The sequence below is a fragment of the Etheostoma spectabile genome, chromosome 19, assembly GCF_008692095.1.
Source record: "Etheostoma spectabile isolate EspeVRDwgs_2016 chromosome 19, UIUC_Espe_1.0, whole genome shotgun sequence".
Taxonomy (NCBI): domain Eukaryota; kingdom Metazoa; phylum Chordata; class Actinopteri; order Perciformes; family Percidae; genus Etheostoma; species Etheostoma spectabile.
In genome coordinates, this window is record NC_045751.1 from 15,535,187 (window position 1) to 15,554,052 (window position 18,866).

At 41.9% G+C, this 18,866-nt stretch overlaps 2 protein-coding genes across 5 annotated transcripts in view; both read right to left on the minus strand.

The window, feature by feature from the left end:
- Positions 1 to 942: 942 nt before the first annotated feature.
- On the minus strand, positions 943 to 15,283 carry pygmb (phosphorylase, glycogen, muscle b). Its single transcript, XM_032544745.1, has 20 exons — positions 14,907 to 15,283; positions 13,151 to 13,252; positions 11,043 to 11,121; positions 10,849 to 10,952; positions 9,881 to 10,012; positions 9,216 to 9,327; positions 9,050 to 9,132; positions 8,550 to 8,693; positions 8,035 to 8,127; positions 7,433 to 7,579; positions 7,022 to 7,185; positions 6,729 to 6,843; positions 6,411 to 6,512; positions 6,173 to 6,320; positions 6,039 to 6,097; positions 4,584 to 4,725; positions 3,710 to 3,917; positions 3,430 to 3,564; positions 2,704 to 2,770; positions 943 to 1,801 (listed from the first exon to the last, which is right to left on the minus strand). Exons 1-20 carry the CDS (start codon positions 15,147 to 15,149, stop codon positions 1,652 to 1,654), a joined length of 2,529 nt encoding a protein of 842 aa, XP_032400636.1. The 5' UTR covers positions 15,150 to 15,283; the 3' UTR covers positions 943 to 1,651.
- A 1,902-nt stretch (positions 15,284 to 17,185) lies between these two features.
- The window catches only part of sf1 (splicing factor 1), a 13,877-nt gene continuing 12,196 nt past the window's right edge, over positions 17,186 to 18,866 (minus strand). For 2 of the 4 annotated variants that reach the window (XM_032544747.1, XM_032544746.1), the window contains exons 12-13: positions 18,210 to 18,275; positions 17,186 to 17,847 (exon numbers count right to left, since the gene is read on the minus strand). In XM_032544747.1, the coding sequence (XP_032400638.1) occupies positions 17,516 to 17,847; positions 18,210 to 18,275 (398 nt within the window). In that variant the 3' untranslated portion in view covers positions 17,186 to 17,515. The remainder of the gene's footprint in view (positions 17,848 to 18,209; positions 18,276 to 18,866) is intronic. The other 2 variants (XM_032544750.1, XM_032544748.1) reach the window with 1 other exon arrangement.

Sequence of the window (18,866 nt, forward strand, 5' to 3'; positions counted from 1 at the left end):
GCTCTCGTTCCCATCTTTGTTCTGGCATTTTAGATTAGGGATGTTCAAATGAAGCATCATGATCCATTAGTTGTATTTGTTGATTCAACTAGATGTGGCTCTAGGTTTAAAGAAGAAGGAATGGCAATGTGCTCTTCACCTTTTGATGACCAAAGATTGCCCTCTGTTTAGCTCAGAAAATAAAGAAAATACTTCACAATACTTTATTTGGACATCAGTAGCAGAGCCTGTCCACGGAGAGCCTCTTCACTCATCTCACTCCCTATGAAGTTCTCACCTTATTATACATTCTCTGTCACTAGTAATGATAGCAAAATGGACTCTGTATATTTCCATTATGAAGAAACCATGACCTATAGTAGCCTACCCTCTGCTGGCAGTCATTAGGAAGTGTCTGATGCATATTTACTTTAACCTCCTTACAGTTTACGTTTGTTCACTGTTCTCAGGTTTCTTTTCCTGGACCTTATCTGTCAGCCAACGATGACATTTCTACAGGTGCAAAAGTGGACTAACACGTCTGAGTTGCTGAGTTTTATTGACTAAAAAATAGATGCGCTGACTGAGAAGGAAATACAATGTTCTTTTTGCAGCCTCTGCAGGCAGCACCACAGCAGTCAGACAGTCATATGCAAGCGCTGAAGCAGGATAGCATGTTGTTACAGTACATCATGGTTTCACATGTTATATATACATACACACACGCACACACACAGCTATAACACAGAATACACACATCTTCCAAGATTAAATCAGTCACTTAGGTTTTAGGCAGAGAAGGCTTTGTTTTTTCTAACACAGGTCACTTTTAGGAAGACAGTACAGCAGAATGAGACGGACACAAACATGCAGGCAAACTGATCACACACAAAAATGGATATATTCAACATTGAGCGTGCAGCCGGGGGGGGGGGGGGGGGGGGGGGGGGGGGGGGGGGGGGGGGGGGGGTCTTTTAATGTGAAACATTAACACAAATGTTAATCTGTGGGGAATATGGAGAAAATGGTTCCAGTCACAGAACTGCTATGAGGCTGTGGTTCACATTAACCACCGACTGGCCCTTCCCTCTTCCATGGAAGACATGGGCTGGTTTGGAACCATAACAATACTGAGGTTTATTGGCATTTTTGCAGGGTTTTGGTAGCCATATTGGCTCAGAAGTAGAAGGGGAACGTAGTTAGAATTGGGATTTTGAATCACTGTAGTAATGATATAGTCCCTCATTTTGTTTTAGCACTCAAAAGGTTTTTCACTCAGCTCCTGGTTGATGTTATGAGCTAGAATTTCAAACATCAGTCCGTAAACTTTGGATAATAGGAGAACTATTGGGCACTTTTACAAAATAAGGAGGTATATCTTTAATGTTTTAACTTCAACTAAAAAGATCCCACGATACCAAGTTGAAATCTAGGCTGCTTCCTAACTGCTGAAAGGCTGACGTGGAGATAACAACGTTTTTAACAGTGAGACTATGTGTTGCTGGTGCACAGAAGGAAAATACAGAATACAGTTTCGGAATAAGCCCACTTCAGGGATCAGTAATGTGTGAAAAGAAATAATGCCACAGTACACGGTGAAAAGCTACAGGGTTATTCTGCAGTGGTCGGACCACACAGTGAGCTACGGTAAGGTGAAGGAGGCAGATGTGGTTTAGCGAGGATCGTCAGGAGCAGGGATCTTCTCCAAACTGGGCTCCATGCCCCAGATCTCCCTGGCATACTGGGAAATGGTGCGGTCACTGGAGAATTTACCACAGCCGGCAATGTTATGGATCACCATCTTGGTCCACTCTTTAGGGTCCTGGGAGGGGGGGGAGGAGACGGGGGATGGGTTCACATTGTAAAATATCATGGAACCTAATTAATACCTGAGCCATAGTAGTGTAGCATTAATGTAGTACTGTACAATGAAGTATGGTATAATACACCAAAACACAGAAATAACAGACCATATAATTCCTTGATTGGCCAATCAGATTGACAGAGTGACAGTGTAAGTGAAGAAATAGATAGAGACAACAAAACGGAATGAATCAGAGAAGCGAAAGAAAAGAAAGGACCTAAAGAGAGAGCGAAGGGAGTAAGTGGAGCAAAAGAGAGAACACAAAAGTAAGAAAATGAGTGTTGCTCTGGGAGAAGACAAAATAACAGAGATCGAAGAGGAAACAGAAGTAATGCCTCCTCTGTAGCTTGAAAATACTTTGGCTTTAAGCCAACAGATGTTTTCACAGGCTAATGCACTATGCAAAACATATTGCAAGACGCAATACAACAAACCTATTTTTGCATCTTAAAAACCACCACAAGCCATATTACGATAAGTGCCGAGCTAGCCAAACAAGCCTTGCTAACGAGTGCTTTTGCAAAGTACGACAAGAACTCGAAGAGACATACCAAAATCACCACTGCTGTGACATATTATTTGGCCAAAGACATGATGCCCATCCACGCAGTGGATACAAAAAGGATTTATGAAGCTTCTCAATGAACTAGACAAACAGTCCCATATCCCGGCACCGATTTCTCACATTTAGCTATCCCGCAACTTTATATAAGGCGGTACAGGCAGTTATGCCCAGAGAAACTCAGTGTGCAATGTTAGATTGGTTGACACTTAAATTGAGATTTTAGCTCTTCTTGATTCCCTCATATCATATCATATCATATCATATCATATCATATCATATTCCCAGACATACTGACCTTATAGAGCGCGCTGACCTTCTCTTGACACTGGATGTAGTCTTCATAGTCTGCAAACACCTTGAACCTGGAGCGCAGACGGACAGATCAGATGGATAACTATACTGATCAATACTAGTTAATCTATTATCTTTACTGTTACTATAACTGCCACTGTTCAGTTCATCGTACCAACTGCTATAACTATTATGAATCATACTTCTCTATATATGTATCTGAGTCTATGTTTCCCGACCGGCAGCAGCAGATGGCCGCCCACAAACAGCCAGGGTCTCTGAGGTTTCTGTCTGTTAAAAGAAGTTTTTCCTTGCTGCTGTTGCACCAAATGCTTGCTCTTGGAGGAAATTGATGAATCTTTGTGAATTATAGATTGTGGCCTAGACCTACTTTATCTGTAAAGTGGTGTGAACTGATACAATAAATATAATAAAATTACATCTATTTGAGACATTAATATGAGCCAAGCAAACAAGACCGTTTCTAATCAGTTTCATAATCATGCATTTACTGAGTGCGGCCATTTTGACTTTAGATGAGGATGATGGCGATGATGATGATAACAATGATGACTTGCTTTACAGTCTCATTTAGAGTAGGTTCATTCACATTAATTTGACAGTGGATGACAGTGATACACTGATGACACTGCATGACTGGACATAAAGGCAGGCTGTGTGTCAGCACACACAAAGGGCTGATTCCTGGGTGTCAGCAGTGTGCTCTAACCTGTCGTGGTTCATCAGCATGTTGACGAGGTCTTTGAAAAGGTCGGGCTGGCTGGGGCTGAAGAAGCCTCCGGATATCTGGTCCATCGCCTGCTTCAGCTCAGGGATACGGCGGTAGTACGACGCAGCATCATAGCTGAGGGCGAAAGACATTAAACAAACATTAGAACAAGCATCAGGCAACCACACGGCTGAGTTTGACCAAAACACCTGCATGTACACCTGGCCAAGGGCAGCTTTAATCATGTCTTAATGATAGTGTTCTGTTATATCAGGGTTACCCTTTCTTGTCCAGAGCCTCCACATCGGGCACCCTCATGCCAAAGATGAAGAGGTTCTCCTCCCCAGCTTCCTCTGCCATTTCCACGTTGGCTCCGTCCATGGTGCCGATGGTGAGGGCCCCGTTCAGCATGAACTTCATGTTGCCGGTGCCAGAGGCCTCAGTCCCAGCAGTGGAGATCTGCTCCGACAGGTCAGATGCAGGGATGACTGCAGACAGGAGATTCAGAGGTTTTTCTCTCTATCCAAGTTTTAATTAAAGTATGAGTACATTGAGTACAGGGCTTGCAAAGTCAAAGCCCTTAAAGGTCCCATAAGGTGAAAAGTTATATATTTTTTTAATTATAAAGCAGATTGAGGTGCTATATAAATACTATGACTGTATCCCCAGAGAAATGCACATAGCCTGTATTTCAAAACTGTGCCTTTAAACGAGCCTTCAGGACTTCCGTATGGATGTGATGTCACAACTGCACTATTTATAGATAGAGAGTGTCGCTACAGTGCTGTTACAGTCATTGCCTGGCTGCAATGATGCTGCAGAAACACCAAGAGAGTAGACATGGAGTACCCGGAGATGCTGACCAATCAGAATAGACTGGGCGTTTTCGGGAGGGGAGCTTTAAGAGACAGGTGCTAAAACGTAGCGTATAAGACAGAGAGTGAATACGATTATATTTAGACAGACAATGTGCAAACCTTTTTTTTTTTTTTTTTTTTACATTAAAGCATGTCAACTTGTACTAGTAGAAATCAAAAATACAAGTATGAACCTTAAAAAAGCATTATATGTGATCTTTAATGTTAAAAAAGGACGTTTTCAAATGCTAAATGAAACATTATTGAAAAAGGTTATATTTTCACAGCATCTGTTACCCTTTTCAGCCAGAGTGACCCGATAGTTCTCCAGGTAGATAACTTTGAGGCGATCGCCCACCACAGGGTCATTATTGACGATGTCTCCAATCGATGTGATCAGCTTGATGATCATCTTGGCAGTGTGATAACCTGGAGCCGCCTGAAAAACACACAGGACATCATCCCGAGAAACACTAAAGAAAAACCAGGCTGTAGTTAGGGCTGGGCAATATAGAGAAAATCAAATATCACAATATTCTTGACCAAATAACTCAATGTCGATATTGTGGCAATATTGTATGGTTGACTATTGGTGCTTTGACAAAATGTTATTTACACAATGAGATTTTTGATAAGTATTCTCCAGAAATGATTTAATGACTTAGTGGGTAAAGGTAAATAATAGAACAGCTAGAACCGTCTGGTAAGTTCAGAAAATGACATCACTTTACTGGAATGCAGCCTGTAAAACCAGGTAAAGACAACACCATATTACGATATCTAGTGTCATATCGCGATATCGATACAACATCGATATATTGCCCAGCCCTAGCTGGAGTAACAACCCAGGTGTAAACCATGTTCTCAGGATGTGGGGGAAGATATAAAGAGTTATCTGTGTAGAATAACTTTTCTGTTGTTTTACAGAAAATGTAGCGTTTCCAAGTAGGATAAACACTCATCAGTTCAAAAAGATAGCTATTGGTAGCTAGCGTCCAAACACATTTGACAGGATGGAGTTTAAATTTGAATATTAAAACCTATCTATAGTAGACAGTCCACATAGGTCGGTCAGTTGGTAGAGCGGCCGTCCATACATGGAGATTTACACCTCAACGCAGCGGGTCCGACGCCGACCTGCGGCCCTTTGCTGCATGTCATTCCCCCTCTCTCTCCCCTTTTATATCTTCAGTCCCAAAAAATTAATAAATAAACAGTCCACATAAGACTACATTTATGACTGGAATCCCAAAACAAACACATTTTAGAAGGCCGTTTGATGAATGTGAAAGTTGCACAATTATTATTATTGATGAAAAATTGGTTCAATAACTAGCAATATGGAAAGAGGCAGTTAAAGGAATATGCACTATGCAACTACCTGTTTAAACTATGGATTACATAAATTTGTGCAAGTTATAGGTTTTGTGGGAAATTGTTCTGGGTTGAAAGGAGAATATTCAGGGTGACAGTGAGAGAGAACACATATTTAAGGAATTGCTCTTTATGTATACATATCTTTCAGTAAAAAAGTATTGTAAAACAATGTTGAACGGCATGTTTTTTTCTCTTTGGATGTACGTATGCTCGCAGTTTCCTCCTGCTTCCAGTTAACTATACTGCTAATCATGTACAAAAGTCATTTTTGCTCTGTAATGGATGCACAGAAATGTTCTCTAGGAGACACATTCTACAGCGTCGGTGTTCTGTCTCAACATAGGAAAACACGACCAACAATTCAATGCCACTCACTTTTCCTCCAATCATGATGGTCCTGGGGGTCCAGGATTTGTTGGGTTCCTTCCTGATTCCTGATTAAAAACAAAAACAACTCTGAATCCATATTTATTTTCTAAGAAGCTGCCGGTAAAAGAAAAAGCACCCACGGTTGTACAGCGTGATGATGTGTAGGCAATTGAGCAGCTGTCTCTTGTACTCGTGGATCCTCTTCACATGGACATCAAACATGGAGTTGGGGTTGATCTTTATCTTGTATTGCTCTTCAAGGTAGGCAGCAAACTTCATCTTGTTCTCCTAGAAGTTCACACAGAGGAATGTGATTAGAAACAAAAAAGGAAAAAAGAAAGAAAGAATCACCTTTCTTTTGACATCTTAAGCTCTCACTTGTTTGACTTTGGCAACATCCTGAATGAAGGAGTCATCATCCACAAAGTCCAGAAGCTGCTTCAGCTGGTCCAGGTCACGGATGTAGTCCTCACCAATCCTCTAAACAAAAAGACGAGAACCATGTCAAGCAGCATTTATCATGAGCTGAGAAGTGGCTCTGCAGTACGAAGCATTTCATTCCGAGCTTTGGATAGGCTCCAGCTTTCAGTCAGCTACTATCGTCTATGTAGACAATGAAAATGGTTCTGTACTGATGCCTGAAATAGCTCCTATCACGTGTCTCTATTCAGTCTGTATGAACAAGAACAAACACACCTCTGCGATGACCTCAGCCAGGCCGGGGTTGCACATGACCAGCCAGCGCCTGGGCGTGATGCCGTTGGTCTTGTTCTGAAACTTCTCCGGGTCCGTTTCGTAGAAATCCTTGAACCTGATGAGGAGAGGAGAAACAATTAGAAACTAGTTAGAATGATGTTTTAATACGTGACGTTTTGATATTCAACCTTTTTTTGTTCTTGAGTCATAATGTCAACTACAGATATGACCAGAGGCTCGCGCACACACACACGCACGCACGCACGCACAGATGAGGGAACTGCTTTCATTACACAGTGTCTTTGATGATTTCTGAGTGGATGCGGGCCACTCCGTTGACAGCATGAGATCCCACAATGCACAGGTGTGCCATGTTGATTTTCTTGACGTCCCCTTCCTCAATCAGAGACATTCGGCGCAGACGGTCAAGATCGCCAGGGTAAAGCTTGGCGATGCGCTAGAGGGATGAAGGAAAGAGACATTTCAGTAATGGTCGGTGTGCGCATGCAGCTAATTATGATTTAAATTGTAGGGCTTTAAAGTGTTTTGTCTATCATAACACAAGCCTGCGTGGTCCACCCATAATGACTACAATAACAAATTCCTTTTTGTGTGTGTTTAGAGCGCTTAATTAAGTTTGTATGGATAATGGTACCATCTAAATACCAAAAGAGCTCTTTGATGTGTGTTTAGCTCCCTTGTACCTCCAGGTGCCTCCTGTTGATCTCGTAGACGATCTCCAGGTGCCGCGGCAGCAGGTTTTGGAAAAGGTCGACGGGCCAGCGCTCCAGGGCTTCAGGCAGGACGGTGTGGTTGGTGTAGGCACAGGTACGAACCACGATGTCCCAGGCCTGGACACAGAGAGGACAGGACAGGACCAGCGGCATGGGACATCATCACACAGACTCACATGTTGAGGCCACAGTTTCAACAACTGAAACTGTGGCCATGAAATTAGAATAGGTGTATTGTCTTTTGAAAAATACAGTAGAAACTGTAAATGGGTTGTTTTTAAGATAATCTTCATTAGCAAGTTTATTTGCTTACATCCTGTCACAGTGTATGACTTTGTTGTTGTCTGCCGTGTCATTCTGCTGCTGTGTCATTGTTACTGCAGTGTTGAAGGATGCAAAGAGACAGAATTGCTACACAAGTGACCACAGGACACATCAGTTAAACTGCAGTAGTTACAGTTTTTGTAGGGTAGGTTTGAATTCATAGGAGTGTGCCGTCTCTTAAGACTCTCTGTTTGAAGCATTATGATGTCTGTGTGTTAATGCGCTAAAAAAAGGTTTATGCCATATACCTTCGACCAGGTGAGTTTCTCGACGTCCACCAGGATCCTCATCAGCTCAGGGATGGCCATAGCAGGATGGGTGTCATTCAGCTGGATGGCCACCTGCGGACCACAGACAGAGATGGTGCACACTTTAAAGAGTGAACCTGCAGATATTCAGCAGAGCACAAACCTCTGCATTCAAGTTGCAATACTGCAGTCTGATTATAAGAAAATAATATAACAATTTGTCAGTGAACTTAGAAACCAACTTAATACATTCCGAGATTAACAGTTAGGGTAAAGAACTGCGCTCATCATCTTTGATGTGATAAAGATAGCGGCCGATCCCTGCCACCCCGGACCCAAACCGTTTAGAAAAACTCTCCTCTGGCAAGAGGCTGCAGTCCATCAGGACCAAAACCTCACGCCACAGAAACAGTTTCTTCCTGACCACAGTCTCCTAAAGGCCCAGGACCCCCACTGGAACAGTCTCATAAGTCTCTTCTAAAATCTGATTTCTGATGGCATGATGGATGCCTCACCTTGTCTGGCAGCGTAGAAAGGTCCAGTCGCACAAACTCTGTGGAGCCAAACTTGGAAGCTTTGAATCGACGGACGATGTCTTGAAGAGTTGCTGCTACAACAAAGTACTCCTGCTTCAGACGCAGCTCCTTCCCTTCAAAAAACTGAAGAACAAAGACTATTACAGCTACCACCTCATCTTTTATAATACCTGTCTTACTGACATTGCTGCCCATTTGCAACTTTTATTCTACAAACATTACGCTAAAGAAATAAATTAACTGGTTGGCTAAAACTGATTTTTTTATGGCCACTTTGGGGCAATGGTACTCTACAACAAACCCGAAGACACAACCTCCAAAATATTTCCAGGTTTTCCATTCACATTGCCAGATGTCAGCATTTAAAGTGTTAAGTACAACATTATCATAACTGATAGTTATAAAAAAATAAGACAGTATGGATGGAATAAAGTGGAATGTAAACTGGCTAGTATATACACAACAATACATCGCCTCACATTGTCGTTGGGGTAAAGAACCCTGGAGATGTTTTCAGCCAGATTTCTGTCCAGAACGGCTTGAATGTAGCCACCAACATTAACTGTGGGACATCATTTAGAAGCTGTTGATTTATATACAGTATGTCAATGGTGATTATTTACCAGTACAGATAACAATACTCACAATCTTTGAGGTTAAAGTCACATGGGGCCTTAGCAGACCACAGTCTCATGGTGTTGACAATGTTGTTCCTGTAGCCGGGGACTGGTGTGTCATAGGGAAGAGCCAGAACCACCTAAATAAAACAATTTATACTGATTATTCTTCCGTTATTCTTTAAAGTGTCATCGGTGAGATAAGACCATTGCACAGTTTGCCCAATGGAGAGTGCTGTAAAATGTCCTGCTCACTACATATCTTGGTCACACCTGTCTCTTTAAACCCTACTCCCAAAAAGCCCAGTCTGCTCTGATTGGTCGGCGTTTCCGAGTCTTCTGGAACTGCCCTCTCTGCGTCTCTGCACAGTCATTGCAGCCGGGGAATGACTGTAACAACACTGTTGCTGTGTGCATTTCTCTTTGGATTGAGCGTTTTGATACTTTTACAGTATAGTACCTGCTTTATTATCAAAAAAGACATGAAATCTCACTTGACAATATGAGACTTTTAATAGTTGTATTAAATATGGCTAAACCATCTGTCCTTAGTATCAATTCCAACAGTGTTTTTTTATTCATCAGTTCTAAAGTAAATACGTAATCAATATATAAGAGCTGAATAGCATTGACTGAACCCTTTACATAAAAAAAGAAAAAAAAAACATACTTCTGGTGTCTTTTCTTACTAACCTGTGTGTCGACCCACTTCACTCCTTCAGCTGTGTGTTCCACTCGTCCGTAGAAGTGGACTGGGCGCATGTACTCAGGGCGAGCCTTCTCCCAGGGGTTACCGTAACGCAGCCAGTCGTCAGCTTCTTCCACCTGTTGAAACATGACGCAGTGTCATTTAATATGGTACATTATTACAAAACTGTTTCTCAGGATCCTTCCAACAAAAGTGCCTTTGGCGAACAGGATCAAAGACTTGACAAGACCCAGAACTACCATGCATTTTGGTCACTTGTTTTCACTTTAGTAACTACATTTTGTTCCTTAATAGGCGGATAATCAGACTGAACTGTAAGCGCACTGTATTGTGCCCTAACCAATCAGTAGTGACTAACCTGTATGCTTCCTGACAACATATATTTCAGCCAATATGGAAGCCGTGGATGTGGTTATCATCATTCAAAGAAATGTCCTAGGAGCTGTTATTTCTGTATGTCAAGTTACAACTCCCTTTACAGTTTTGTCCATCTCATCCATAAAATAAGATGTTATTGCTGTTTTTACTAACACAAGTGTCTGACAGCGTGCAGGATTCTAGTCCTTTTACAGTCAACATTTTAACCTTCACATTAATATGAAGGTCCGGAAATGGAAACCATCATTACCAATGTGTGTTTAATTAAATCCAGCCATTTCTTGCAATCCTTGGGTAAAGAGTGTAGCTACATGACTCTATTGTGGGGTCATGTTTAGATTACTAACTGTCACGGCAATCGCCAAGCCAACTCAGATTTCAGGGATGTAACGAGGACTCTTTCTGTTGAGAAATATAAAACTTGCATGACGATGAAAAGTTCTGCTCAAAACCAAAACCTGTAAAGTCCAGGTCATGTCTCCAAGATCACTCAGGTTGGGTGAGATTAAGCATGCCATAAGGAGTGAGGATACATTACACTTTAAATGAGCTTAATTTCATTAAATCAACCTACCTGCCAGCCGTCGACAATTTTCTGATTGAAGATGCCAAACTCATAGCGGATGCCGTATCCATAGGCTGCCAGACCCAGAGAGGCCATGGAGTCCAGGAAACAAGCTGTGGGAACAACAGTGAGGGGGCTCTGCTTGAGACTGCACTAAACATCACTGTCTGTGAGCCGCCAATCAGGAGGAAGCAGGAACTCACCAGCCAGACGACCCAGCCCACCGTTGCCTAGACCGGCATCTTCCTCGATGTCCTGCAGCTCCTCCATGTCCAGGCCCAGCTGAAGGACACATTGACATATTCTTAGAAATTGAACATTGTTAGCTCAGGGACCAAGCTGTAAAGGCATCAGTCCTCCACATCACCTGAAGTGGAGTAAAGGCCAATCCTTGTCTTTTCTTTTTGTCTTTTGTTGTTATAATTAATCCTACTTCGTGTATTGGCAAGACCCGCCCAACGAAGCAGCCTGATTGGTTGGGGTTAGGCATCAACCTTGAGTATTAGTGTCCAGGTAGTGGATTGATGGAACCTAACTAAATCAGCTTCTGTTACCTCGCGCAAGCATGGACGCCCTGCCAACTGTAGCGCGCAAATGCTATTAAAGGGCAGGTCTTGCTGCAGTGGGTTCCATAATAATGCTTCCCTTGTGCATCCAGAAGCCAGTGCTGCTACTCCTAGCCATTAAAGGAACACTATCACTCTTATTGACAAAGACCAGTTTATTTATTTATTTCATTGATTGCATCGAGGTTATTTATTTCTGCTTGGGCTTTGACAAATTCCTAACAGAGAGCCTGAGTGCAATACTAATTCACCAGAGTACCCTTTAATGCGCTTCACTAGCAGGACTTTGGCTCAGTCCCAATCCAGCCCCTCCCCCCTCCCCATGTCCTCTCTATCTCCATAGAGCTCAGCAGCTCCAGTTCCATCAGTGACTTTCCCCATTCAATATCTCCATTGACTTTTCAGAAAGAGTTTTAAGCCTGAAACTAAGCCAACCAGCTAGGAGATGAGTTTTGACCGAAAAACATTTGATTTGGCCCAAAAGAACATTTTTGACAAGGCTAAAAAGCCAAAAGGGACAAGACTGTATACATACACTATCATGAACTAAATGGTAGCAGCTTGCTATAGCCATTTGCGGGTTCTGTTAACATTTCCATGGTAACAGTGAGTTCCACAAATCAGAGACGTTGCTGTTATGCTTAGGATTGTGGGTAGCGTTCTTCTCCATGACATTGCAAATAAAATGCAATTATTTTTAAATTAAAACTAGCTTAATTTCATACATACTTGTGGCTTCTAGAGAATCGTAAACCTTAGTTTTACACCTTGTGGCGCTCTGTACGTCGACACTGGATGGTTCAGACATTATGGCTTAGAATCAAATCCCTAAGGGAGAAAATTATTGGATTTTCACTTACAGAACCACACTGTTGATCTTGATTTCCCCTGTTGCATTGAGTGGACTTTTGGATTGTCCAAAGTCTGTTAGTGTGTAGTGGAAGATGCATTCAACCCGTCCAACATGTCTACACCAGTGCTGGCTTGTGATTCTGCACTAACCCTAACTGCAAGCACATGCTGGATAATGGAGGAAACGTCATATATTGTACGTTCCAACTTACTACTTCATAACAAAATGACTTTAATCTTGCACATGAACCTTCCTTTTTCTAATACTGTTCCCTGTTCAAGATGGTTTACAAATGACAGAAAGTAAAGCACAATAAAGGAACCATCACTGTGTCCCTGACTAAATGTAGCTGTCATGGATCAGCCAATAACAAATACTCTGTAATCTGATTGTATAGGACAGGTTGATTGTTTCTGGAATGTTCTGCATTTACATACACTGCAGATGTTGGTAGGGGACCTTTTAGTTTCAGTTAAGGTAAATATTAATGCTACAGGATGCAAGATTTCAGACAACAGTGTTCTTCCAGCTTTGTGTCAACAGTGTGTGTTTGGTTATTTCCTGTTTCAACAGACACTGTCCCGTGCAGCTCCTAAAACAAAAAAGGGTTTGCTAGTTTGGTGTGGAAGAACTTGACTCGACCCCACTTGTAAAGGAACGGGAGCAAATCCCTGTTCCCAGGTTGCAACAGGTGAAAACTGGAACCAGAAATGGGAAGGTGTGGTGTTTGGGTGTCCATATATTCTGTTCAGGTGTCCAAATAGTTTTGGCTAAGTAGTTTACTGTAATTTCGAAACCCCCACCTTTAATGTGAAACAGAGTGTGTGTACTCATACAGTGTGACACTCGTAGTCAAGGGCTACTGGTTTGGGTAAAGTCCTGTATTCCCTACCTGGTATGTGGCTTCATCGCAGGCGTTCTCCAAGGCAAGGTTAACCATGGTGTTCTGCAAAGTCCGGCCCATGTAAAACTCCAGGGAGAGGTAGTAGACACGCTGCCGAAAAACAGAGAGAGAAACAACCTGTGAATGCTGGGCTTCATTACTGAAGATTGCTGACTTTATTTAAATATTCTTTCGATGATCTATATTATTACATCTCCATGCAAATCATTTGCAAAAATCTGACAAATGTATATGTTCCATCTACGATTTGACAGGATGAAAAATTCACAAGATACTGCACTAAAGGTCACCACAGATTTTCAGGTTACAAATATTAAAACACACGTGCCCTATTTGGTGTCCCTCTTGGCCTTGCAACATTTACATACTCTGGTAGAAGACAACAGCTGCGGTCAGAGGGCACCAACAGCCGGGCTATTATTACTACAGCTCCTCCAACAATCTCTCACAGCTCTGTGAGAGCGTGAAAGTTAACAGACTTCAAAAAAATGAACATACATACTGATGATGGCCTACCAAAATAAATGGAGATAATGCACCAAACTGTACAAGGACATGTGACACATGATTGGCAGCCTCTCTGACATTTCTGATCCTGCTGCTAACTGATAGTGGGGGGTCATCTAAAGAAAGCAGACATGGAAAAAAAAGGCGTGTGCCAAAGTGTCAAAGGCATTCAGGGGTCAGTATAAATAGGAGAGGGAGGTATGTGCATCTTTTCCAAGGCTTACCCTGACAAGCTCTTTGTAGTTAGCAGTGTGCATGTGGGTTCGCTGTCTGGTATGATTATGAAGCTTTGGATGTCATTGACACAGTATATACCCGTTAAAGAAAACTAGAGAGTTAAACAGTTTACATTCACTTACAGAGAGGAAAATAGATTGTAGCTTGTAACTTCAGGGCCACACACACACACACACACACACAGATAAAAAAAAATGTGTTGAACATATTCCTCCAAACAAATCTTTAATTACACGTGCACAAAATAATTCTACAGCTTAACATCACTTCCCAAGCTTAAAACAGTAATGATGCTTATTTGAGTCCCCAGTCCCTGCCCCTCTGTCAGATCACTGTGCACCAGCCTTGCATAATTTATGATACAGGTGATGGTCCTTTACATTTTCAATTCAACATCTTGTTTCAATAAAACAAGGAAGCTAAGTGCAGGGCATTTCGTAGATGGTTTGAAACGAGGTAGTTTTTTTTGAAAAATGTAAACTAGCTTCGTGTGAATCTTGTAACGTATGCTTTTAACGGTGTGTGGCCATTTTGCGATGCGCAGCGTGTGGTGGTGGTGGTGAGGATGGATGGAGGGCGTTACGCAACACTACATGTTTCAACAACCAATCGAGTCTCCGGATTTCACACAGTGCCACTGCAGGATGAGACCAGTGTGTGTTGCACACATTGTAAGCACCGAGGCCGGAGATCGTCCTGAACAGCGTCCATGTCGATCACATCAAGGTTACCGAGGCAGATTACGTAACAGACAGTGTGCACTGTACTCTCCACACTCTGCTCACACACAAACTCAATTCAACTCGTTTCAATTATCTACCGGTATGTGCGTTTAAGACAGAGCAGCCGGAACATTACTATACATGGATATGGAAAGCAAAGCGGCAAACTGCGACACACACGCACACGCACGCACGCACGCAGCAAAGAGCATCCCCTCCTACTGCTCCCCGGTCAGCTGTGTGTACGTGCATGACTGCGGCATCAGGTCGCTGCTTACTTTGGGGTCTTTCTCATAATAGTGCTGCTGCGTCCGGATCCAGCGGCCCACTAGGTAGTCCCGGACCGTGTTGGCCAGGGCAAAGTAGTAGTCCCGTTTGGTGGCCACATTTCGGTCTTTAACCAGGGTGAAGTGGAGGTGCCTGTTAAAATTAGTTTTCAGGTCAGTAACGTTTTCCACCCCGGCCAGCCCTCGGACCGAGATCTGCTTCCTCTTGTCCTGGTCTGTCAGCGGTTTAGCCATGCTTACTCCAGTTTATGTCTAGTTTTTACTGACTGTCAAGTTAAAGTATCACCCTGCAGCCTGCCCACTCAGCTTCTGACTCTCCTCGGAACACCGACAGTCGTTGGGATGTGACGGCCCAGCCTATTATCACGTACTCAGTGTCAAAATAGACCGAAGAAAACAAGTCTTTCCGGTCAGCCGTTTCAAAATAAAACCCGGATATTAGGTCCGATAACGAGGCCATGTACGTGTATCAGTAAATGCGTCACAAGCCGAATTGTAACGATAGTTACGTATTGTAACTCCAGATTCTATTAGTATAGAAATAGAATATATTTGCCATCATAAACAGCAGCAAAATGAGTAACGTGTATTTTTGACCAAGCTGTTACTATTTTCAGCAACAAAAACACCTAGAAGGGCTAAGGACTGCCATTTTCTCGGAAGTATTGGTCAGTTCTATTGTGCAGTAAAAATTGCTACTTTTATTTTGACGTCGAAATTGATTTAGTTCCGGTCTTAATGTGGTTCATTTCCCGTAGTTTAGCATCCTTGAAACTTGCACAAAAATCCTGCTGGTTTATTCATACATCTAACTGTTACGGAAGTTTTTGTGTGTCGTCCAATCAAATGATTTGGAATATAGGAACTGTACCAAACCTGTTTTTGCTAACGTTAGTTCTTGACATACAGAGCTAGCTATAAAAGCAAAAGAAGGAAGGAAATACTAGATGGACATGTTTGTTTTATAATACAAACAATAGAAGGTCGTTAACGTGGAAGATTGTAAACCAAATGATGCTTGTTAAAGTTTAGGGGAAAAAAGATAGTAGGTAGACCTGAAGTTAGATTATTTGTCAAATCCCTTGACTTGTCCCCAAGCTGCTGAAATGACATGTCATATCTTTGAACATAACATTTTTCAAGTTTTTTTTTTTACTTGTTGCCTCACATCTGTAGACTTTGGCAACTATTAAAAGGCAACACAGGAAGAAACTAACACAGAAATAAGACTTTAAATTGGATTGAATTGATTTGATCAAGTGGTATGTTGCCAAAACAAAATAACTATTTACACTTAACATAAATATGGAGTGTGTTGCTCTAGTGACAAAGATACTGTTCTCATCACACATCTATTATTGCCCATGTAAAATTCAGCAGTGAACGTCAGTAGTAGAGGACATTAGCAGAAATCCCATATAATTGTATAGACTTTCTAAATGTTTCTAAAAACCATGTGCCTAAGTGCAGACTTCCTTTAGAATTTGTGAGGCAGTGGCTAGCCGGACACCCATGACAAAACCAGATTATGTAACACATCTGAATGAGAGCCAACAGGGCCTGGCCTGCATTCTGACACAAAAGGGTCTCACAACCATGAAAGGAGAAACCAGTCTGCACTCAACAAAAAGGTGAAATAGATCAGTTTAATGCTAAACCAAGCAAAATGTCAACAGCTTTTCATTTAGGCTAGTGCCATGACACAACAGCCTGATTCTAGAAACAGTAAAACTAACATTTTTCCTTCTATAATAACTCAGGGGACAAGTGATATTTTTGTCCATACAGAAGCAACACAAACACTGCACACAGCGTCTTAGCAGAGCAGAAAGATGCAGAAAAACACGGATATATCAGAATCTCAGCATTCAAGTAGTGCAAGAGGTCAGGAGCTGGCAGATCACAGCCTCAGATCCCCCTTTTTCAAACTGTCAAAACTGAGATGCAGGCGAGTAACCAAAAAAGAAACTTAAAAAACGTAAAACGCTGGGAATTTCTGAAAATCAAATCTGTCCTACAAAAAGGATTTCTGACAGAACTAAGACAATTTTCACATCTCGTAATTACAAAAATATTAATCTTATTTAACTCAAAGAAAACAAAGGGAACATGACAGGAGCATAAATGTGTGATTGGTTTACCATTTATCATGCAAGTTGAATTATTTTTTATATATATGTGTATATATATATAAAATATAAGAATATAATCCAATTAGGTCTGAATCAGACATTTGAAGCATGAGACTGTTGAGCAAAAATTAAACGTACTGGCTATTTGAGTTGTTTATTTGGTATACAAGTAACGTAACAAACTACAATAGCATTGCTGAACATGTGCCTGACAGCAACAGTGTTTGTATGCACACAAGGAGCTTTGAGTTAACACAAACTTTAAAAACAGGAAAAATAACTCATTTACTGAAGTTACGCAACTTTACAAATTTAACTAACACAACCTTTTCATTGTTTCAGAGATGTCTTCACAATCAAGGATCAATAAAAAATAAAGCACTGGTTATATTTTTTTCTGTGAGCACACATCCACAATGTGCTGCTGGGTGGAAACTCTTGTGGGAGGACGATTCTTCTGTGGTAGGGTTAATTCTGGGGTGGAGGAGGTGGGGGGGCAGGAGGCATGCCGAAGGGGGGCATGCCTGGTACCCCCATCCCCATCATGGTGACAAAGTTGGAAGGGTCCATTGGTGGCGGGGGCGGCGGAGGGGCATACATCATGCCAGTTGAGCCTGGAGGTGGTGGAGGGGGAGGAGGAGGGGCACCTGGGGGCAATGGGGGCTGGACGCCAGGGGGAGGAGGCACCATAGATGGGGTACCCATGGGTGGTGGGGGCTGGGCTCCTGAGGCTGCAGGCTGCTGGGGCTGCTGCCATGGCGGCAAGGTGCCAGTGCCAGGGCTGGAGGTGGTGGTGGTATCTAAGGGGGAGGGGCAGTTTGAAATTAACTCTTTACTGTCATCAAAACGTTCACACTGTCATCTTAAGCTATACACAAACCAAATTATTACTTTACTAATAATCCCTTTTGTGATGTGTGGCTCTATGATTGTCAGCTAACTGACATATTGATGTCTGCAAACATGGCACATTTAAGTTTCCACAGAAACAATGATAACTTTGTATGTCAATGGGATTTATTGCAAAATGCTCAAAATATTTGCCTACATAACTGCATGACCGGACAAATGCCAAAGATCAAGTGAACTCGGAACTATTTGAACAGAGGATTGTAGGAGTTGTAATGTATGGAACAACACATAAGTGAGGATTTGTAGTTACCATAACCAAATATAGGACAGCCATCAGACCTGGCCTGACTTGAATGTAACTTTTGTGATGACCAAGCTGCAGTTTATTAGGAAAGAACAACAAATAACATCCTATTATTCTCCTGACTGAAAAACTCTTTAGTATTTAGGTGACTCAAAATGTCAGGGCCTTAAACTATTAACTATTAAAGTATTATGGGCAACACTTTATACATAGACATGTCTGTACTACATGGTGAAAAGCACAAACCCTATTTCAGGCATTTCATAGGGTTGTCACAATGTTAGAAAAAAATATCATTGCCTATTTACTGGACTTGTTATCCCACGACACAGCGCAAGTAAAAGGTAAAATGACCTGAGTGATGTCTAAATTGGTTTTTCTATCTGACACGCCCTCTCCTCTTCACAGGACTATAGCCTAAGGCTAAGTTTAGACCAAAGATTTGAGACGAAACAACTTGCTGGTCTGCAATGTTCTGAAACCGGTGAGTTTCAACCAACCAGACGGTGAACCATCTCCATAGCAACAATTCTCTGTATTTCCCTTCTAACTTTTCAGGCTTTTTTGTAACTGTATAGCATTTGTAGGATCTTAAGAACAGGGTTTTTGCAGGTTTCATGAATGAATTAAATTTAATATCTATATCAAAACATAAAAAAAAAA

Excerpts from the sequence above, each read along its gene's own strand:
- pygmb (XM_032544745.1), bottom strand. The coding sequence starts at position 15,149 with ATGGCTAAACCGCTGACAGACCAGGACAAGAGGAAGCAGATCTCGGTC. Across the intron at positions 6,844-7,021 it reads GAAATCATCAAAGACACTGT|GTTCAAGGATTTCTACGAAA; the intron begins GTAATGAAAGCA and ends TCTCCTCATCAG. Across the intron at positions 3,918-4,583 it reads GGTCACTCTGGCTGAAAAGG|TCATCCCTGCATCTGACCTG; the intron begins GTAACAGATGCT and ends TCCTGTCTGCAG.